This window comes from Cuculus canorus, chromosome 16, assembly GCF_017976375.1.
Source record: "Cuculus canorus isolate bCucCan1 chromosome 16, bCucCan1.pri, whole genome shotgun sequence".
Classification (NCBI taxonomy): domain Eukaryota; kingdom Metazoa; phylum Chordata; class Aves; order Cuculiformes; family Cuculidae; genus Cuculus; species Cuculus canorus.
Genome location: NC_071416.1, coordinates 5,089,886 through 5,113,850, shown reverse-complemented (window position 1 = coordinate 5,113,850; position 23,965 = coordinate 5,089,886). Strand labels below are relative to the sequence as shown.

The window sequence follows — 23,965 nt, the reverse complement described above, 5'->3', positions numbered from 1 at the left end:
GCCTCACACTGAACCAACTATCTTGTCAGATCCAACAATATGGCTTTTCAGGAGTCCTGTGTTCAGTCAAGTCACCCAAACAGCACCAAAACACCCTGCTTCCCCTTTCACCATTAAATTATCTCCATTTCCCCTCCCAAATTCCTTCTGTTCCATATAGGTCATCACTGTTATATTCCAGACAACAGAATTCCTCCTATTTCAGTTCTTTTCCAGTAACTAATGCATCCTCTGTTCTTTATTTGACCACGTTTCTACAGCCAATACATCCACAATTTGGTATTGCCTATTCCTTAAAGAGACATCTTTAGCCTGGAATGCCCCCATATATGCAACCAACTGCACCTCAACTTATAGAGAAATGAGAAATACACTTTGCTTCCTGCTCCGTAGTTTCAACTGAAGCATTGTCTATATTGTCCAGGAGGTCTGAAGGTGTACATTTTGGGCTAATCAGAAGCTGAGATCTGATAAAGAGAGATTAGGAAAGAGTAAAACTCTGGTGTGCTCATAGGCACAAAATACTTATCATCAAGAAATACTTCACCTTTTCTTTCAGCTGTTATTTAGAAGGTAGATGCTGTCTTTCTACTCCCTCAAAAATTAAGTGAGGAAGGGGAAAGAATAAGGCAGAAAACAAGATACGTTTATTATCTCCTTAATTAATTTGTTAGGGAAAAATCATTATCTTACATGCAACGGAATTAAGCTGTTCGGATGTGATACAGATGAAGCTGCTATCTTTTGATGATGCCACCAGGCTGTTTCCAAGCACAAATCGGGGATCGAGGATCAAAAAGAAAGAATATCATATTTTTTCTAACTCCACCCTTATCTCTCTAACTGACATGCCCAAGGCCGTTGAGCTGGAATGAAAAAAGAGTTTAAACCACCGAGCCAAATGGACAAAGTGGCTAAAATTGGTCCCAGTCCCGCAGGCATTGTGGGATCACAGAACGACACTCAGACACAAGATGATGCCATTCCCGACAACTCACCTGTAGCACTCCATAGCTCTTGGGAACAGGCACTATCAAGAGAAGAACAAACGCATTTCATTGTGCTACACAAGCCTTTCTTCCAGGGAATGAAGCAAGAGAACCAGACACAAGTGGAACGTGCGCTGCAGAGCCTTATCTTCCCATAGCTGAGAAAAGAAAGCCCCTCACAGCACTTACCAGCACAGAAAACAAGGCGCTCAGGCAAGGTTTTTCCTTCACTGCTAATGTTCTACGGGAAGTGTTTTTCCAAAGTAGGCAATCTTGTTAAAAAAAAAAGCATCTATTTTCCCAGTTGCCTACACTTACATTTATAGAAAATAGCAGTGCTATGACTTAGAACTTAACTAATATTAATAGGGAAATTATATATGTTTCAGGACAAGGCTTAGAGTAACTCCAACTCAGATTAGTCTGTGAATCAGTGATTCTAATAATACCTACACATCAGTTGTACAGAATTCTTTTTCAAATCACTTGATATGCCATTTCTGTAGTGCTTTGACTCATATATCAGATTTTTTCTGTTTTTTCCTTTTATAACCTTGAAAAAAAAATAATGTAGCAGTATAGTAAGCCTGACTCCTATTTTTCAACATAACTGTGTGAATGTTTCCTATTTAACAGGAGGTATCACCTTAAAATTAAATCAGAAACATTTTTGAACCTGTTGCAACAACTCATACTTGGTGCACAACAAAATGACCTTCCAGTTGTTCAGTTCCTGCATTTCTTAACAGCACCCAACTACCTTTTTTCTAACGTTTGTAACAAAGACAGACAAAAACATGTCAACAAAATATAAAAACGTAGTCTTTACAAGACAAAAAGAAATGGCAAAAGCTGCTTACTACTTCTAATCTTTGTAAAATTTCATGGTAACAAAATAGTTTTTAATAATTACTAAAGGAAAAGGTTTTCCAACTACTTTGCAATGCCACGTCAAACTCTGAATGGCCAGATTATTTGCATTTATATCAGCTACTTTGACTATTTTTAAGAAGATTATTGGATTCGGCCACATCATTGAAGACTAACTTTTATTGCCCTACACCAGGAACAAAAATTGAGTATTGATCTTGACAACTGCTCCTTTCGCCAGCAATTCGATCTCATCCTCCTGCTGAATAATCTGGTCTGTACTCAGATATAACTGACATGTGAGCCATTTGGATTTTTTTAATATGAGGAAAAACCTCCTATTATTATAATCTTGCTCTAAAGAAGAACATTCGTGGTTTTGGAGGGGGGGAGGAGAGGGCAGTTTACAGGGTTTCTCAGGACCTTTTCGCCACCCTCCCATTCCTCACCAAGCAACTGCCCTGTCACACTGGAAAGATTCCTGCTTCCAAGCTTCAAGGTCACAAACCCCTTCTCATCTTATGAGTCACCTGTTGCCCTCATCCAAAAAAGTAGACAAGCTAAGGTTTGAGAGAGAGCTTTTTCAGAGAAGCAAAATCCCAAATCACGGCTTTCCAAAGTACTCTCCCAAATGAAACCCATGGGACAAGGATTTTAAGGAGCTCAGTTTAACTATTAAGGATGGTTAAAAAGACTTCACACTTAGAAGACCAATGTTGAACTCCTGGGCATTGCCAGGAATTGTGTTCAAACATACTACTCTGATCTTGTTATCTCCTCCAACCTATTCCTTTGAGAGTGAAAACTAATGTTTGATATCTTCCTTCCTTTAACCAGTCCTCAGCCTCCTGTCCTAAGCAGCCTTTCTCTTTTCCCCATTCCCTGCTGAGCAACTCTGACAGTTTATGGTTTTATGCCTCAAAGTCATTTGATCTTCTCCGGCCCCAAATCACAACCTATCATAGGCTATGAAAACAAACAAAAAAATACCAGAAACCCTCAACACAAACTTCACAACAACAAATCATTCATTAACAAAGGCAAGGTTTGCCATATTTTCTGGCACTTGGCTTTTCCTGGAAGGATGTAAGCTGGGACTTACTTTTCAGTATCATTTCTAAAGATTAAATATAAATGAAGTCTTGTAACACGGTCCTGTGGAAAACTAAAAGCATCACCAGTGGGATTACGGATGCCTGGGCACATGGTCTTTATAGAAATTTAGATAAGATATTATCCAGTTTAATAAAGCTTCTTTGTGCTCATTTAGAGCAAGACCTTTCATAATTAGGTTTTATTGGGCTTGTATATTGAAAAACTTTTTAAAGTCCATGCAAACAAGTGGCATTCACTCTGATCAAAACCTGAAAATCATGAATGATCTTGATGAGAGTCGCATCATGGTGCAACGACTTTCTAAGCTCGTGCTGAGCTATTCTGGTCACGCTTTTGCTCAGTCTGATACTCAAGAAACACACAGCAGACAGCTATAACTTTGCAAATGAGCTTCTACTGCTTGATTTCAAGTGGAAGAAAAGCATGGTCCTTCCCAAATCTTGTTCTAATTTAAAGATGGAAGTAAAATATAAGAAACTCATTGCAAGGTATGCCTAAACTGAAGGCTATGCCAGTAGTTCGTCAGAGTCCTCAGCATACGAGTATACAATGTCTATCTAAAAAGACATTAAGGAGATTATTTACTAACAGGGACATTGAAGGGAAGGTTGCAGACACATTCTGCTTATGCTTACACTGATTTCTTGCAACTTAAATAATATTATTCCTGCGTAGTTAATATTTTCTACTACTACTTCTGCAGTAATTTTTGTTATTTTTATTAGCAGGCTTAATAAACACTGTACCAACACTAAACAGTCCGGTAAAATAAGACTGCTGCAGTCATCTACAGATCGCATACAAACGTGGAAGAGTTTAGTACTTCCCTCTTGCTAAGAAAAAGTAGGATCGAAGAAAAGAACCAAAATAGTCACTTGAAAAAAGCAGCGTAACTCAACCTTCGACTATTTAAAAGAACCTTCCATTTTCACTGATGTCATTCGTTAGGTACCTCAGCAAAAATCAAGGCAGTAGTGCTATTATCTTTGTTCAGTATGTTTTTGAAAATCTTTTCAGTGGACTTTTTGTGTGATTAAGCTCAAAACACAACACATAAAAAGTGGAATAATCAGTTGCTTTTCCTTGCCTATCATTTCAGTTGGCATTTCGTGAAGTTGTACATCTTCAGATATTTGACAAGTCTCTTTCTTCCCTTAGCTTGCATCAAGATCATTACAATTTCTCCCACTCAATGCACCAAACAAAACAAATATCACCACCATCAATCTCCATAAGCTCTGTATGACAACAAACTTTAATAGAATGACCTCCTCCAGTCATATTTTCATTAGTAAATTGGGATGGAAAAGAGTGAGTGGCACCATTTAGCCAGTTTGAACAAATTATCTACGTCATCCTTCATGATGTCAGTCGATATCAATGCTGCTGAGTAAGGAAACTCTGCAGTTCGGGATCCAACACACGACATCATTAAGCACTAAGCCAACATCCATTTATTTGAACTCTGAATTAAACTAAAGTGAGCATTCTTTATAGGTAATACAGAAAAGTCTTCAATTTTGGCTGCTGCAGAGTCACAATGCATGAACCGCAGACCAAGTCGTAGCATCTTATATTCCCATATGCAAATAAATAGCCCCAGGCCAGGCTTTCGGGTATTTCTGCTGAGGATTTGACCACACAAGTGAAGGAGGACACAGCCAAAAAATGAGTAGTGGAGCACACGCCAGTTTCCCAAATAGGCCAGGACATCATCCATGATGTTTCATGCTTTCCACCCAGCTGTAGAAAAGCCTCCAAGCATCAGTCTTCCACCCATGAACCGGTGCTGAATACAGCAAATACCTTCATGCCAGATCCTCACGCTCGACTTTTTTTTTACTTTTTTTATAAACAATTCTTGTCAAGGAGACATGTAAATTTTCCTGCATTTTAACCCGTATGATAAAGAAAAGGCAGTAAGTGTGTGCCCTCCATCCCACAATGCACCCAACCTGCCAGGCTTCCTCTCTTGGCAGAGGAAAAGGATATTGATGCTGTGACAGTGGATGAAGAACAGTAATATTGCACCATTTAATCCTATCCCAGAACAACATTTGGCTGTCGTTGATACATTCTTCACATTTCAGACTTGCGATTTGGGCAGAAAGAGCAACTGGAGCCAGAATACTTTTGTGTAAGCTTTCTAATACTTAAATTCACTGGCTGTAAATCACTAATTTGTGGGGGGGAGAAGGAAGGTTGCAGAAAAAGAAAAGCTGCCTTTTCATCTCTGTCCTTTGTTCGTAACACAGTAAGGAACTTGCAAAAATTAAAGAAATGCAAACCTTGAGAATAGACCTGTGTGATGGAAAAAAAAAATCCACTAGGTAGAAAACTGTTTCATACGCCTCTTTGCAAGGCACAGAGCTTGATTTCCCTTAATGGCTAATGATTAATGTATGAAAACTAGATAAACAGCCAATACATCTGAAACACGGGGAACATGATCCTTTAGTTTTTCCAGGAAAGGCTAACATGGCTTAGCAAGGAGATAGACTTATCCTGTTCCTGGATCAAAATTGATCTGCTGCAGTATGAAAGACAAAAGGAAGACGCTGCACGGTGTTTGAACAGGTTTCTTTGTCAGAAGTGAAAAGAATAGTCAATTCCATCAAATAGGATACAAAAATGTATTTTTAAAATTAAATGCTTACTGCTTCATCGCACTGCACTCATAAATTGATACCACTGCCAATTTGTTATGAACCATTACCCAAGAACAACATATATTTCATCATGCACATAGAGGGGGAAGATTTTTTAATAGACTAGTCTTAGGAACAATTTACCTACTGGAGAATTAGCTGGAAAACTCCTCTTCCTTGCCCATTTAACAGAAAGCAGCTATACACTATAGCAGAAAATTTGGCAAACAGACTACACGCAGAAAACCAACAGCTTTTCTTAAACACTTGCCCACAGAATAAAAAAACCAAATATTCCAGGATATATCAGAATTCATAATGTCCATTCAGATCGCTGACAAAGCACATCTACAACAGGGGTGTACGGAGGACCGTTAATGTGCTAGTAAGAAAACCAAAATATCTATGCAGTGTTATAAAGCAGTAGAAACCCTACCTGCGCATTTTGTTCTTGTTGTGAGCGGTGGTCCAGGGGGCCCTGTGCCTCCTTCTCCAGGGCGAGTGAGCAGCACTCTGATCTCATACTCCACATCGGGATCCAAATGCCACAGTTTGTAATTAGGAGAGTCCACAATGTGCGTTTCTGCCCAGTTCCCAGTGGTCGTCCGATACTCCACCTCTTTGAGTATGATGGGCCCGTCTCCAATGATGGAGTTGGCATTGGGTTTGATCCACAAGTATGTGGCTCCCACAGCCAGCAGCTCAGGAGGTGCAATAGGAGTCGGGGGTTCTGCAGACAAAAACAAAACACAAGAGACCTGAGAAAATTTTATTAGCAGGATCAAATTTCCACTGTGTATCTGTATAACAAGGCCATCCCAAAATATTTTGTGTCTCCTGTCATTCTTAAAACCTTTCTTAAGAATTTAATCAGTTACTGAACAGAATTTGGCTTGTTTTATTTGCAGTAATGTATCAGTCTCCTTACGCTGGGGGTAGTGTTACCAATTCAGAAACACATGCAAAAATACAGTAACCACAAACTAACTGCTATGTAAATTAAAACATTGGTAAAAGAGCGGGTTTATATTTTCTCCTTTAGGCCTATGAGCAATAGCAGTCAATATAGTATTTGAGGTTGAGGGAGGCAAAGAAGTCTTAAATAAAGACGAGCGAGTGCACTTAGAATATGCCATCTATAAAAAGGCTTCAGTATAACAGATTTTTCTCTGCCCTGCGACCCAGCGGGACAGAACATCACAATCATTGATCATGGTACTGCAGGTCAGCCGAAGTGTAATGTTTAAGACAACACAATTAGCAATGAGTGGAAAACTGTAATCATTTGCTCACTTTCTGATTTTTCTGAGCAAAATAAAAGTTAAAAAAACAGGAGATATATATATATATATTTTTCATCAAAGCACTGGCTGTGTGTCTGAGAAATTGCTAGCAAATTTAAACACTAGGACTCTTCCCACAGTCAATGACATCAGTAGTCAGGATGCCGCTAGAACTGACTCTTACTGGGGCTCTTTGTAGCTCAGCACTAAAAAAACTCTAAAGCACTAGTGAATCAACACCTCCTGTCTTGTTTTATTGCAAAGTTTGCTTAACGTCCATGAGCAAAGGTACTCAAGCAAAGCCTGCGTGAGACTTGAACTGTGCTTAGATGTCTGAAAAGCATCATGAGGAGACAGGAATCCAGTCGCTGAATATCACCTCTGTGATAAAAAGAAAAGCAAGCCAATAAAAGCTATCTCAGCAGCACCCTTTGATGGAGAAAAAAAAAAGGGGGAGGGAGGGGGGCTTTGACTGCCTGCATCATTTTTACTTCCTCTACGCCGCCACATGCATAAATAACACATATTGTAAGCCACATGAATACTGTTCAACTTGTGGTTTTCAAAAGCTGAGCTGAACTGTGCAAGACTGAGCAATTCCTTTAATCTCATCTAGCCTTCCCTCCATCACACACTGATGAGGTTTGCCAGCAGCCCAGAGGACACAAACTCTGTTCTCTTCTGAAAGTAAGGTGACAAAGCCTGGAGAAGAAGAGGCTGAGGAGAGACCTTATCACTGTCTACAACTGAAAGGAGGTTGTAGAGAGGTGGGTGTTGGTCTCTTCTCCCCATCGACAGGCAACGGGATGAGAGGAAACGGCCTCAAGTTGTGCCAGGGGAGGTTCAGACAGGACATTAGGAAAAAATATTTCACTGAAAGGGTTCCCAGGCGCTGGCAGAGGCTGCCCAGGGAGGCGGTGGAGACCCCTTCCCTGGAGAGGTTTAAAAGATGGGCAGATGAGATACTTAAGGATATGGTTTAATGGCAGATAAGAATGGTTGGACTTGACGATTGTCAGACATCTTTTCCAACCTGGTGATTCCATGATTCTATGAAAAGGACATCTCTGTCTCAGAAAAATAAACTTATAAATGTTGTAGCATGATATTAACTTCGAGAGTTCTGTAGAGTTATTCTAAACCCCTCTTAAAAGTGGTTCCTCAAAGAACCCAGAGAACTGGAAGAATCCAGGACCTACAGAGGCATGAAAGAAAGGAGTTAGCGAACCACATGATGAAAGATGGGGCTTTCATCTCTGGATAAGTCTTACAGGTTACTATCTCCACAGTGAAGAGAAGCAAATGCACAGAAAGTATTATTGTACAAAATGATCAACTGAAATGTTACTCTGGCTCTCTAATTATAATGAGCCACACTATCTCCTTGAGATCAACTGCAGTGGTTGTGCATAGTACCAAAGGGGAGAAAAAAAAAAGTAGTCTGAATTGTAAGTGTAGCAGGTATCTAACATGAACAAAAACTATTGTCACAACCAACGGGTTTTTTGTGCAATATTTGTATATGGGTTTATTTTTGCACTGCTCCCCTAACTCCTGTCAGAATCTTTTTCTGATAGGAAATACCAGGCTGATGATGTTTTGACTCAGTAAGGTTATTTCTCCAAGACACTCATTAGAGAAATGTATGTAGATACATTTTCATTAAAAATCTAATTATTATCAATTACAAACACTTTACTATTTGTTTCTTGGTGCAAGAAAATTAAAAGACAGATTTAGTGATTTTTATTCCCAATGCAAAAATGAGATCTTAGAAGTCACATCACAGCTGAACACAAGACAGATGAAATGTTAAGATCCATTCTCCTGGGTTGTAGACTTCAATAGCAACATGATCCAGGTTGCTTTGGGATTTGATGCAAGTTAGAAGTGATTTACAGGACTGAGCTTAATTAATAGAGCAGTTTGTCCTGCTAAACAGACATCAAAGTCTTGTGTAGCAAGTTTAGAAACTACCACCACCAAACTGATTTAAATTAAGACAACACCAAACATTACTTTCTTCTCTATTTTACATCAAATCTAAACCACCTCCCCCCTCAAGTAAAAGAGATGGTGGTTTTCTTTTTATTCCCCCTGTTCATTTTCCCCTTTCTAAATACTATTTGGAAAACAGATGCCAGAGGATATTAGAAAATTAGGGGTTTAAACTGTTGCTCCAAATTTAAGAAACTAAAATAAGCAGCTGTCATAGTAGTTATTCAAGGCTCAATCTCATCTCACTGAAAATAATGGGCTCTTTCCTACTGGCACCAACTGGACAAGAAGCAATTTTTCTAATATCACTCTGTGCCAAATTACTGCAAGTGATCTGAACAAGTTATCCATCATTTAGCAAAACTAGCACATAAATAAGGACCATTTCCTGCCCTTTGTAGTTAAACACACTTGTCAGTTACACATGACCAGCCTGATGTTTTTAGCTCACTATTTTAATTAAAATTTCTGTGTGATGTTGATTAAATAAACATGCTGACAGATTGGCCTTGTGCACATGTAATTGTGATAAACCGCATTTTAAGCCCCATTTGATCCAGACAGTATTTTGTACTGCGAGCTTTGTCAAGACCATTGCTCTCTTTCAGCCATTATTCCTCCTTCTCCGGGCACAGAGGAGAAAGGCACAGGCTTCTCAGCAACATGGACATCTGTAACAGGATTGCTGCAACTGGAACAATAACTAGCCTGACTCTCAGACTCAAGAAGGACAGAAAAACGTGGTTCCCAGGTGCCATCTTTCTATGGCACAAGCTCAAAAAATTCAGTTATTGAACACAAATGAATTTTATTTTATGTGCAAGGCAGGTCCAGTTGCGCAGACACCAACGGAACTTGGAGTGTGCCTTTCTCCTCCCTTTAGAAGAGGAAATACAGCTGTAGTCTACAGATGACACTGTTAGGTCTTGAAAAAGACAAAGTTTAGTAGTGCAAAGCGTGTGAGAAAACAAAACTCTCATGAGGGGCCAAAAAAGACCAAGTAGAATCTTAGAAGATCTCAAGTTGTACGGGATCCATAAAGACCACTGAGTCCAATTTCCCACTCCTTGCAGGACTATGTAAAGCTAACCCATGACTAAGAGCATCATCCAGACGCTCCATGAAGTCTGACAGACTTGGTATTGTGAAAAATGGGCTCCACGCATCCTTCAGATGTGACTGGGAAGACCAAAACATAAGAGAAATCTCTATCAACTGTTTTTACTGTCTCCTGTGAAATAATCCATAGGAAAAGGGAATTATAAAAAATGTAATTTTAAACCAGCCAGATAAACCTCTTAGCTATAGATTTTATATGACTAAAGCTTTATATCTTTTTGAAAATTCCTTCCTTCTAAGATCACCTGATAAAATGCACGACCGAGGCAACCATGAGCTCTCATTTCCATTTGTTCACCTATAGATGGTTTCAGGCAAAAAGAACACCTAATGCAACGAAACACTGGTATATTCCCAAATTCAACGATTCTGTTTCTGAACAGCTGATTTTTACCTTTATTTTGTTTCTGAATAATCATGGTAACATGTGAAATTCCTAACATGCCTCCCTCAAGCACTGAAATAAGCTCTCAATTCAGGACCGAAGAAAGAAGAAAACCAGAGAGGACCAAGAAAAGTTTGGTTAAATAGAGGAGGAAGGCAGGTTTGTATCTATCTGCACCTTCCAAGCTACTTGATGACCCTGCACGACCTTCCAAAATGTTAGCCATGCATTTCTCGTGCACAGCCAGACCTCCAGAGCGGCAGGAAAATAGTTGCCAATATGCACACAGACAGCCCCGCTTTGTTCTCTCACATGCGTACAACACTCAGCACAAGTCCTAAAAACAAGATCAGAAGAGATGGTGTTTTTATTCATTGGGGTTGAAGAGGTGGAGATGGGAGCTGCTATCAAAAGACATTTGCCTGACAAGTAGGATCTGTGTTTTCAAACATGGTACCACTTATTCCCCTCCTAATAGAAACCGTAATCTTTTCTGTCCTAAATAAGCAGCTGTGGACTGTGCTTGCAACGTGGATAAAGATGGGACTGAAAGGCAAGGCAAACAAATTTCAAGCTTCTCACAGCTTTCTAAAGGGAAAAATACAGAACAAAAGTATTTTTGTATAGTTTTCTACACAATAGCCGCAGTCTGTTACATAGAGTTTAAAAACCATTGAGAACATAGGTAGTTAAATTTGCATTTAAGAAGGCAAACCGCCTGTTTCCAGAGAAATGGACTGGTTAAAATGCCTTTGTTCTGATTATTTGCCCCTCCACCCTCTCATGCAGAATTTGTCACCTCCTAACAACTGTTTTGCACGCTTTATTGTTGACTAGTTGAGATTCACTTGACTGTCTGAGCAGCATCCATAAGCAACCTTTCTAGTTTTACACCGTAACAATGAGCAGTCTGAGCTCTGAATGACAGTATTTATATTGGCATTGTTTATTAGCACACTTCCTACTACTGTAATAAATACAGCAGTCGAATTTTGTTTTACAGTGGGTTTGAAATTCCAGTTCCATTTATCGCAGAAAGAAATAACACAAGGATTTTACAATATTTAGCGTGAGACTATTTCACCGTGCTAGCACTGTACTAATAGTTTCTTGTCTAAAAGAGAGACACTCAGATCTGTCTCAGAGGAACGTAACAGGTTGACAGCAGTGGCACACATCAACCATGTTGGAAGAGTGTGCTAGAGGCATTAATAAAGTGATTCATTAATTCACCCAGATGGGTAAATTGCACCAGCGAGCGATATAGTCTGTCTACTCCCAAAGCAAAGTGCCCAGAAGAAATTCTGATATCAACAATTTGGATTATTTAATTAAAGCCAAAATCTGGGAAAGTGAGAGAAGATTAAGATTTCTACAGCCTATACAACAAGGAGCAATGGTTTCACAAATTTGTAAGTTTTAAAGGTGTAAAAGCCTTTACTGTATGCTTTGCACCCCATTATGAAATAGAGCAGTCCCAGCGCCTGAACATCACCCTTATACGGCAACGTTTAACCCGTTATGCTCTGTGAGCATTCCTGCGCTCTGTGATGCAGCACTATGGATATGAAGGTCTTTTCTTGTTCCTGTTGAGATCAACACTGCCTTCATCCTCATGAACCATCAGCCACAGGATGCTTATGTGCTTAATAACCACATATTGACAGAAAAAAAATGGAAAAGTACCCTTTTAGCTTGTGGCAGGGTGGTTATTTAGCTAAAGAGCCAGGACATTAGAGCAGTAAGTGGGAAGCTGTGTTTAGACACTGTTCTACAGATGAGCATATTTACTGTCAGTACTCTCCCCATATGATGCTTCTTCCCAATACTGAATTTACTAACACCATGAGGAGTAACTTCGGTGTTCTATGATATAGAATACTGATTTAGGTCAGCACGTCCTGTGCTTTTTTTCCTCCTCACTTTTCCCTTAAGAGCTGATGCTTCTGCCATACGTTTCACGTATGAGAAGTAGCAGAGAAAATAAAAATTATCTAGAAAGATGTGAAAGACTGGAGCAAAGTCATTAAAGAATCAGCACAACAACAACGAAAAACAAGAGATGAGCAGATCTCTGGAGGCAGTAAACAGTATCACCAGTGGAGCAAGAGACCCAATATTTGACAGGTTGCTTATCTTAACCCCCAAATTCAGAGACTGCAGAATATTCCCTTCACATCTCACAAGTGTAGGTGTAGTACTTAGATACGAAGGGAGAACTTGCTACAGCTGGATGAAAACGAAGTATAGGTATTGTCTATGTATTTTCTGCCTAAGAGGCAGTGGAAATGCTCCTTGGCAATTTGAATACATATGTTCTAAATTAAGCAACTGCACTGCCTACATTTAAAGAGAACACAGTAAGGCTTACAGGAATTAATATAAAGCAGTATAAAACCTCTTTATTTCCTAAAAGCAGAGCAGTCACCATGCAAGACAGCTGGAATAAACCTTGGTTGAAGATAGTTCATCTGTACTAGCGTTCTATTATCAATCAAAAATTCATAAGGTAGCCCTGAGACTAGGCAAGAGCCTCCTACCAACTCTTGTAACTGTGTTATAGGTGAATGGAGAGGGGCATCGGATATCATGTGGGAATTACAGTAGCATAGTATTTCATTAGCATTTCACACTATTTTGTGTCTCAGAAGCTTAGCCTGAATCCCACCAGAGCCTCTGAGGATGCTTTCATTCTCTAATAAAGAGGAAAATAGCATCGGATTAGTTGAACAGTATCTCATTTCCCAGCGTAAATTAAGTGAATTAGATAGAAGACTCTGTGCTCTAATTGTAAAGCTTATTACAAGAATTCATATAGATTAGAATGAAACACTTCTCTTTGAGTCATCGTTTGTACTGTAAAAAGAGGGAAAAAACGTGGCTATAGACTCTCCCATGGTTCCCTAAATCCTCAGTATTGATATGCAGGAACCTCCACTACTGCAGCACAACACATTCATAAGTCTTGTGCACCAGGAATGCTACAAGACAACCTTTCTTCACATGGAGTAGAGTGCTACCCTGTACAGAGCCCAAGTATCCTCTCTAGACTATCTCTAAGGATAACAAGCTCTCCAGGGCCAGGAATCATGGACAACTAACTCTCTTTTTTAAAGCATACGTAACTTATTAAGTTTCACAACTGCAAAACAACCACAAAATGACATCGTGAAGAAGAGCAGTAGTATGCTTCTTGTTGGTTATGCAATGGCATTGTTTAGGAATATAGTTTTGGTTACTGAGATCTTCTATGAACCATGAGATGCCCAACTTTAAGCCTTCTGTGCATTAAGAAGTTGGGCACTGGTGCTGATTACAAACACAATGACTTTTACCACATCGCTACTGGTACAGGTTCAAGCCGTTACCAGTGATCTCAGGTTCCCTTTACAGTCAGTGGAGAGAAATGGGCAATTTCAAAGAAAGTACAATTCATCTTAAGGTGCATATCCAAGACAGACAAAATTAACTGCTCCCTGATCCTTCCCTTCTTTTGACTGCTATTAAAATATAGATGAAGCGCATTTTACCTCCTCACACTTATTTTCTTAGTGCTTTGCATTCAGAGTGAAATACAGCGAGGTACCAACCCAGCTGGTCTGTTAAAGGCGAAGGCACACAACGAGCTGCACAAAGAACTGGACAGCAAGAAGTAGAACTGAACACACAGGTGCTCTTTCAGTGCTCTCTGCGTGCCCTCAGTCAGGGCAGCGGAACTCAGTTGCCTCAGTGTAAAACCATCACATGATGATAAATGCTTATGCTTTTCTCTGGGAAAGATGAGCACAACTCCACTTTCCTTTTATATATGCAGCCAGAGCACACGCTGGTGACAGTGATGCCCTTTGACTTAATAATTCAGTACTTAAAGTGCTTGTCAAAGGAAGAATTTCATTCCCTTACTCAGACTATTCCGAGGCTGGAGTATCTTAGCCCCATCTGTTGAGATTTTGTCACACAGAAAAGAGGTTCAGTTTTCATTTGACTAAAAAAAAAAAAGCCGTAAAAATAAAAAGATCATTACTTTGTCTAACTGGCATCTAACTGCCTCATTTTACTTCTCCAGGAGCATGTCCAGCGTATTTGGACCAAGTCCTGTTCCCAAAATACACACTTGATATATTTTCCTCTCGCAACAATTAGTAATTATTAATTTTTTTTCTGCTTCCTTCGTTTCTTGGAGCCTTCCCTGGATGACAGATGCATCAAATGTGTGGACTAACATTTTATATCAGTTTTGAAATGTCCTATGAAGAAAACCAAGGTAGGGCTTAACATAAGACATCTCCGAATCCAGTAATGACAAAAGGATCATTACTGAGCATTAGCTCTCCTTCAACAAGGGTGATGAAAACACTGGAGTTTTCCAGAAACTCTGGTGAAATGTCACTCAAGTTGCAGTTTACTTCTGAACCTGTAACTGAGTTCTCTCTTTGCTCTGTGTGGGGTACATTGGGGTTGCTATAATCTGTGTATATTTATGCTGCTTCCTTTAACATCCAGTTCTGTAACACTACGATTTGGAACCTAAGTCTGTGGGAGGCTGTTTTTCCTTATGGCTCCACCAAGTTTGTACAAAGATACGGAGAACTGCATCTACGTCCTATCAAAAAGAATGTCCCTTCCACCAGCTAGTAGTCAGGGCCAGCTTTAGTGCTCTTTCTCATGTTTCTAACTCCACGGACTACTTAAGCTCATATATCATGTGTTATTAAACCTATTTCAGCTTTCTGCATGAACAGGCTGTTAATCTCCCGTAGGGACTAGAAACGTAAACTCAACAGGCGCCAAAAAAGTAGAAAGGCAGGAATAAACACATAAGCCGTGAAACATGTAATTTCAGGTCAACTGAAGTTCAAGCAGCTTCATCAGTTGCTACGCTACCAGCTTATGATGGTGGGAAAGGATGAAGGCAACAAGATTTTATAGCTTCGTCTATAGAGGCTATTTAGCAACTTTTGCTTTCTGGCACAACTCTGTCTGCAGAATGAAGTATCGTCAGTCTCTAAGCTGCTGAAATGGCAAGTGACTGGAGGTATTGACTACTACGAAGCAGCATAGAATGGTTTGTCTGGATTGATTAAGTAGCTTAATCCATAGCAACCTGCTAAGTTTGCAGGAAAAGCCTGAGGCGAGATTCTTCGTTTCATTTAAGGCAAAGTGAGGAATTAAAAATCCCTTTACCATTTTGTCCACCACCTGAAGATGTGCAATACCGACAAGTAACAGTAAGAAGAACTGAGGCAATAGCCAGGTAGGAATTTAACGTGGTAGAGACTCATAGACTCAACAACGGCCATTCTGCTGTTGCACCGTTGATACTTATCTCTCTTCTTGCAAATCCATTGGCACCTCAGAGCCAAATCAGCTTAAAGAGTGAGGACACTCAAGGACCTACTCACAATTAACCCTCAAAGCATATTGCTGAAGTACAAGTATGTTGTTTTATAACTGGAAATAATGATTAATGGATGACTGTAGGGCCAGAGATCGAGTGTAGCCTTGTGTTCCAGCCTACAGACTTTACAACCCCCTACAAAGAAGCATATGCCAGGCTTGGCAAACAAATTCAGGCTCTTTCAGCCTATAAAATAAATTTCTCATTTAAGCATTTATTTTCCCATGATAGATCTATGAAAAAGAGCTGAAAGTATGAGGAGGGAAGTAAAATCTGACATGGCCCCTGAAGAGCTGATGCTCTAATAGTACGTAGTGAATTTGTCAACAGGGATCTCAGGGAGCCGCCATGGTGGAGACACACCACGAAAACAGCACCCAAAGCACTTTCCAACCAATGTACCTGATATTAAGCGAAGCAGCATCAAACTGACCAGGCCACTAAGTCTGCAAAAATAGTCATATTGTCTAGGAAGACCATAGAATCATAGAATAGTTTGGGTTGGAAGGGACCTTAAAGATCACCTAGTTCCAACTTCCCTGCCATGGGCAGGGACATCCCACTGGCTCAGGCTGCCCAAGGCCCATCCAACCAGGCCTGGAACACCTCCACGGATGGGGCAGCCACAGCTTCCCTGTGCCAGTGTCTCACCACTCTCATATTGAAGAAATTCCTCCTTATGTCTAGTCTAAAGACATACATTAGGAAGAGTAACTTGAAGTTCCATGGTTATTCACACAGCAAAAAAGGGATCTCTTCCACCCCTAAGCCATCTCTCCAGCTACTATCAAACATGCACAAAAGAAAGTCTGCCTGCTACACAAAGACATACTCCCAAACCTGAATGTTTACATTAATACTCATATATCCCTACTACTTTTTTCCTGAAAGCACACACTTTCTACACCTAAATGTAACAAAAAAATAAAAAAGTGTGAATCCTGTTAACCCCAAATATGCTCCAATAATTTGAGATTTTTTTCCAAAAAAATACTTTTTCTCTTTGTCCTATTTTACCTTGACTGAAGTTGAACAGGGCTTTGGATAGTGATCTTCACCCTACTAAAATGTTACACTCATAAGTATCTGATGTTACATAGATATACCTAAAAGCCTAATTACTTTAAAGGCAATCAAAACTACATTCAGTTTTTCCTGCTCTCTTTTTTCTTCCTCTATTAACTACACTTGTACAGTGGCACAAAAACAATTTCTTGATGTACAACTTGGTTTGGAACATGGGATCCGAGTGCACTGAACCCATGCAATAAACATACTGTTTTAATGGTGCATTGCACTTGCAGATAGTAAAGAAGTCATGCCTGTTGACATCACAAACTTCATGTCTGATAAGTCCCATTTTATTTCGAGTCTTAACCCCGTATCACAGCCTTCCCTACGAAACAGCATGAGAGAGGCATTTCAAAACCTCTTTTGTGTATGAAAGAAGCTATTTCGTAGCCATTAAAGACAAGAGATTGAAGACCTAAGACAGCAATCTACAGTGGTGAACAATGAATGACATTTCTACTCATCTATTCTTAGCGCTACCAGCCAAGTGAGCAGCCAATAGCAAAGAAATTACGGGTGATGGGGAGTCTGAGCTGGTGATTTCCACAGTGGCAGCACAATGGAAAAAATATCCTAGCACAGGGAGCAATTCCTTAACCAAGAGGCCATACCACTCCAATAAATCTAATAGTCCAACTGAGGAAAAGCAGGGTTTTTCCCCTAAAGTTGAAGGCCACCAAAGATCCAGGATGTGGGATCTTATAGTTTTACTGGGTTTTCTGGAAGTCTCACGATATTTCCCCCAAAGGTCTGCAGTTAGTTAGGGAAGTCTTTTTTTATGTACATATTTCCTTGCTTGCCATTGTGTTGTCTGAGACAGTTAAAAGAAACAACATCTCCTACCATCAAACAAATCTGGAACCTATTTTGACTTTGGAAGAGCTGCAGCCTGGCCTATGGAATTTAGACTGTAGAACTGCAGTGGGTTTGAGGGTGTCCTATATCTGGAAACCAGCACTAAGTTAATGTTAAGGACAATCTGGGTCCTGCACTTCAGGTTATGTACTATTCATCTAGAAAAGCCGCTACGTCTCATTCCCATTATACTACATCTTCTGCACATCCACCAAGACCTCAAATCAACTCCCTTTGAAGAAAAACTGTATTATAAAATTATCCGTTCCAGTATTAGAAATAGTAAGTTAAAATATTTTATCAAGGACCTAACAGAGTACATACTCCACTGCAAATCTTCAGGATCAGCAGATGTAAAAACATTATCTGCATATATGACTAAGTACATTCCTAGTAGTTTCTTCATTGAAACCTTTCTGTCCAGGGTTTTCTACTCACAGTGTATTACTACTCCCTCAACCAATGCAAATTGAACCTGTGCTTTCCTGAGGAGGTTCAGATTCAATTTGGATTTACTAATTCAATCAGCTGAGAGTTTCCTACACAGTCTGGTCCCTCACAGGCATCTGTTTAGTGAGCTCCTGAGATTCAGTGCATATTGTAAAGGCAAAAAAAAAAAACAGGAGAAAAAGAGGATGGGAAATCTACCAAGGCATGGAAGGAACTTTTTTTTTTTTCAATAATATGAAGAGTGGTATGAAAGACTGAGATCATAATGATTAGTCACCATTCCAGAATGATGCACACTGGTTTATGAGTTTTAATATACAATCTGTTAAATTCTAATACCAGTATTCCCTAAGTATGGCTATCAAACAGGTCAAGAAGCATCAAGCAACAGCAATACATCCATGCTTTCTGGCTGAAATAAGATCACTGGCCTAACTAAACACGAGGCAAAATCTGCTTAAGCGGTACACTACCCCAGAGTGGGATCTAAGTTGACTACTGAAGTGGGTTATATGTGTTTATATATGTATATATCTGCAGTATTTGTATTGCCATGATGTCTCCAACATTGTGGTGATAAGCACTGTAGAAACAGCCTCCACACCAAACAGCTTGTAACTCAGCATCCGCAGACAGACAGAACAGAAAGAAACTGGGATGATTCTCAGCCAGCAAGACAGGCTGAAGTCTTTATGCATTATAAACCTGTTACCAAGTACTTTTTAGTCATAACAACAAAACTGAGAAATGTCAATTACCATAATAGGGAGCACATAATAAGCAGAAGCCCAAACAACACGTCATCCCGTAAAACTGAAGAATCAGCAACCACGATGCAAAATGACCAACCTACGATTAACTACAAAAAGTTTTCTTCCTAGATTAGAGTTTCAAATTATAAGTTTTGCAAGATCATTTTTCTTCTTTGTAAGGAACATTTATCACTTTGTACAAGGACTGTACTTCTTAACTCGGTACAGAAATCATTATGCTAGACTACAGTATGCTGAGATTTGAAGTGTTGGTGGATAAACATGTTCAGAAAGGAAATGACGCAGAGTTTGGAAATAGAATTTTAAACTCTAGCGCTGCATCTTTCAAATTGAAGCAAAATATCAAAGGTGGATTATTTGAGATTTGGTACATATATAAAATGCAGTTAGGATATAGAATCATAGAATAGTTTGGGTTGGAAGGGACCTTAAAGATCATCCAGTTCCAACCCCCCTGCCATGGGCAGGGACATCCCACTGGCTCAGGCTGCCCAAGGCCCATCCAACCTGGCCTGGATCACCTCCAGGGATGGGGCAGCCATGACTTCCCTGGGCAACCTGGGCCAGTATCTCATCACCCTGATAGTGAAGAAATTCTTCCTAATGTCTAGTCTAATTCTGCCCCTCTCCAGTTTATACCCATTGCTCCTCATCCTATCACTACAAGCCTTTATGAACAGCCCCTCTCCAGCTTTCTTGTAGCCCCTTCAGGTGCTGGAAGGTTGCTATAAGATCTCCTCAGAGCCTTCTCTGCTCCAGGATGAACAACTCCCACTCTCTCAGCCTGTCAAATATATATATATATAACAGTTTAATTTCCCATTACTTTATATACATGAAATTCCTGCTGATGCAGATCAATGGAAAATTTTAGGCAGAGAAGCCACTGTATAAGCTGTCATATACATCATCATGAATGTCTGTGCTAAAAACCTAGTAATTTTATCGCTACATAATTATTAAACATGGCACCAAAATTTACATTTCATACTGTCAGTAATTCCTGTCAGGTACCCAGTGAAACATTCCATTTCTAACACATTGCAACATGAAACAGTATTGCAGTGTTTCCCTGAAACACAGAAATTGTAAGGAAGAACAGCAACACTAACCACCTAGAACAGTTGTGCACAATTGCCTAAAAGAACCTGATTATGCATAGTAAAGTGTTCAATCCCTCATTTTTTTTCCTATTCATTTTCTGTCTTCACAAGCAGAAACCTACACTGTTCAAATAAACTCCAGCTTATACCTGGATGAGAACTTTCTTTGGTACCACAGAAGAACATTTATAGCTAAAACTTGTTAATTTACGCTCGTTCCTCGGAGCACAAGTAAAAATCACTAGGAGTGAACTGTTAGACATAATCACAACCTCCAGAAAGCTAGAAAAAGTATTGCCCCAAGTACTGACACCAGAGAAGTCTACTGCTTTGTAAAGCTATTTAAACCAAATTAATTTTGCTTCACTCAGAATTCCTCTTTGTGAGGTACCCTTAAAAACAGTAGAACATCTCCCAAGGTGAGAACAGGCAGACACAGATTATGGGTGTAAGACATGACTTTAATGAATAGCGTGTGATCATTTCATTATCATTTGTTAACCATTCATTAGCTTAGCTCCTTGGAGATTTGTTTAACTGTTTAAGAAATACCAAGACTATTTGGCTTTGTGCCCGATTCTAATCTAGTTTACGTTGATCCAAATCCAAAATAAATGAAGTTACCATTGTGAAGCAAATAAGCCAAGTTTCTGCTCTTTTGTTCCCCAGTAACCGGAAATGTTGATGATTTCTTATCCTTTACAGACAAGCTGATAAGAACCAGCACCAGAGGGAACTGTTTTCTAACAGAATCTGCACTGTGCCTGCTCTGAACCCATTTGTTGCTTAGTAGGACCCCGGCACAGCTCCGCAGCCCAATGAACATGATTAAAACTGACTTGATGAAGTTAGTCTGTTGAATAGGTGGCTCTAATCAGTCAAGAGGGAGAGGAAAAGCACTCTCTGCTAGGCAGAAATACTTTATGCTTTCTAGAATTGTTCAAACCATGCTAGATCTACTGACCTGAGGACAGACAAATTTCAAGCATCTTGATTTGGTTAACTGATGGCTGTCAAAAACTTTGCAATGACCAGAAGCAAAAAATGGGGATGAGGGAAAAGAAACCACTGCATGACTGCATATACTTTTCACCACAATATCAATATTTTATTAGATCCTGAGGTATTGGGAAATAGGAGATGATGGGAGAGTTAGTCAAGAGAGGACACTAACTCAGCAAACACAGTTGATGTAAGGCAGCGGAGTGGAGCCTGCCTTTAAGGGTTTGGCTTAACTCCCTAACAAATCCAAGGAAAAGCAGGGTCAGCAGTGTACAGCCAAAAACAAGCAATGCTAGATGGATAAAAAATGAGTACAGACCAAAGAAACTGCTGAGAAGCTGGTCAGACTGACAGGTGCACATGGATGGCATCCAAAGCTGTCCTCTCTGGCCATAGAGATAAAATAAGAGTTTTAAATAGAGTTGTCTGGAGATAGTTTGTGATAAGATAACATAAAATCCTGATTTTCAGAAGAGTGTGATCATTTCATAAAAGGAAAGAACCGAACTAAGCCCATCTGGACCTACTGAGCAACTGTGCTTGGTTCACGAACAGGCATTTTACACCACAGGCAAAGCATCACAGCATTTCATTTCCAGGAAAAATAAAGTGATTCAATAACCAGAAAAGGGTACACTGGGACTAATGGATCTGATACAGAACCAATCCCAAAACTGTAACAAAACCCTCCAGAATCAGCTTGATTGCAAGTCTTCTTGATTACTAATAAAGTAAGACAAGAAAAACAAACAGTGGAAACAAATCTGCTGCTTTCATCTGGCAAAATATATTACAAAAGTTTTCCAGGAGAAGGCATGGGCTCTTTAATGCGTTATATTATCTATATGTCTTCAACTCTGCTGCTGATCTTGAGAGCTGCACTTTAATTTATTTGTGTAATTCTTGCTGGAATTTGAGTCAAATATGGAATACAGTGAATCTGTACAGTAATTTAGATCCATTGCATACACATCTGACACAAACTGCCAGTCTCAGCGTGCTCTGCCACGTAACTGGCAGCCACTCACTTCATTGTTAGTAAAATCCATGGCTATATTTTCTTGGGATCTACCCATATTCATTGCATAAAAGCAAGCTGCCCTGAAACATGAACAGTAAAAGAGATGGATTTACGCAGAACGTACAGGCTTCAGCTGCAAAGGTATCAGCGGTCCCCTTATTCTGATATTGTTGGAAATGCCTGAACTTTATCTAAGAATGTAAATCACCTCGTTATATAGATTTAAAAACCCTCCCAATGATACAAAGGCAAATTATAATCTAAAACTAAAAGGATATAGGTAACAGGGAGAAACAAGTGGTTTCCACACATGCACTATTTTTTCCTTTTATAGGGTTCTTAGGAGCTCATTTGGAATTTACAGTGCATGTAAATGCCAAATGAATTTCAAGTACTGCGTTAGCTGCCAATCCATTACACAATCTCCCGCAATTTTAACTTACAACTCCTAACTGCCTGTGGCAGCACTTCTGGATTCTAATCCTTACAGCCCATTGCTTACTATTCAGGTGAATGTGTTATCCTGTGGAAATCACAGCATTAACATTTCACACTAACTCCTGAATAAGGTGCACTTACAATGGAACATTGCCCAATGTTTTATAGCAGAAACAAGAACACACAGGAGGCCACAAATAAGTTCTGTTCCACAGCGCAGGATTTCAATACCAAAATGACTTTTACAGACAGTTATTAAATTTAACCACAAGAGTTAAGGCTTTTCTTTATGAGACATTAGCACAACAGGTAAGAGCAGGGGAAAAAAAAGAACACACTGCTGCCTCTTCATCTTATTAGGTGAAATGACTGTTAAACCCTCACATTCCACAGTGTGAACTACAACAACTGAAAGGTCAGCACATCATGTGCTCTGTCATCCTCGGTACAGACAGAAGCACTTTTTTCTGCTGGGAAATCCAGCACAATGCCTTTATTAGTGCTGTAGGAGTAACTGCACACCTTCTCGTAGTTCATAACCCTGAGAGACAGGAACAAGGAATGAAGCAGGGTCATAACCCTAGAAAGATGACTTTGGCTTGTTCAAGGTTCTGTTTGGAAGAATCCCATAGGTCCTGGGCAGAAAAGAGGTACAGGAGAACCGGTTGATATTCAAGGATCACTTTGTCCAAGCTCAATTTTAACTGGTGAATAAATTGCTCATTCAGTTATTACCATTGATAACATACAACTACCGGAACTGGTTTCAAGATTCTGCAGAATGCACTCAAGTCAGAATGATGTCTACAACTCAAAATTTCAAGGAAACTCAGCACATCAACAGTCGACAATGGCTCAGGACTGGAAAAGAATACTGTGCTTAGTGAAGCCAGAGAGGGTTTAAATCAGTTATATCTAATTGCTGGTGGTTCCACAAAAAGACCACCAATATTATGCTTGCACTATGCTAAAGATTACCTTCATCAGAAAGCTTCAATTTTGATAATGGTTTAGTGTACACCTTCTTCGGAATTACTGCTATAATTTACGCTTACATGTTTAATTCTGTTCTCACTTCAAACATAAACAAGATTTTTGAGTTTTAAAGACCTGGACCTGGACTCTTAAAGATCCATCTTCCATGTGACATCTTCCCAAAGGAACTTGCAAAAACTAAGAGCAGGTCTACAGCTTCTTGAAAACATTAAGATTAAAAAAATCAAACAAAAAAAAAAACCCACCAAAACAAACCACTTCTTTGCATTATACAACACAAGGAAACAAAAATAGTGAAAGAAATAAAACCAGACTGTGGTGCAGTTTTGTCTTAACAACATAAAGTATGCAAAGGCCTTCACTAAGCTCTAATTTCGTAAAGACAGCAGGCAGCGTAACAGACCATGGAGAAAGCAGAACACACAATGTTCCCATGGCACACCCTCCCAG

The 23,965-nt window shown here is 39.6% G+C and overlaps 1 protein-coding gene across 10 annotated transcripts in view; it reads right to left on the bottom strand.

The window, feature by feature from the left end:
* The window catches only part of PTPRT (protein tyrosine phosphatase receptor type T), a 452,370-nt gene that overhangs the window by 223,410 nt on the left and 204,995 nt on the right, over nucleotides 1–23,965 (bottom strand). For all 10 annotated transcript variants that reach the window (XM_054081441.1, XM_054081448.1, XM_054081450.1 and 7 more), the window contains exon 7: nucleotides 6,060–6,353. In XM_054081441.1, coding sequence (XP_053937416.1) covers nucleotides 6,060–6,353 — 294 coding nt within the window. The remainder of the gene's footprint in view (nucleotides 1–6,059; nucleotides 6,354–23,965) is intronic.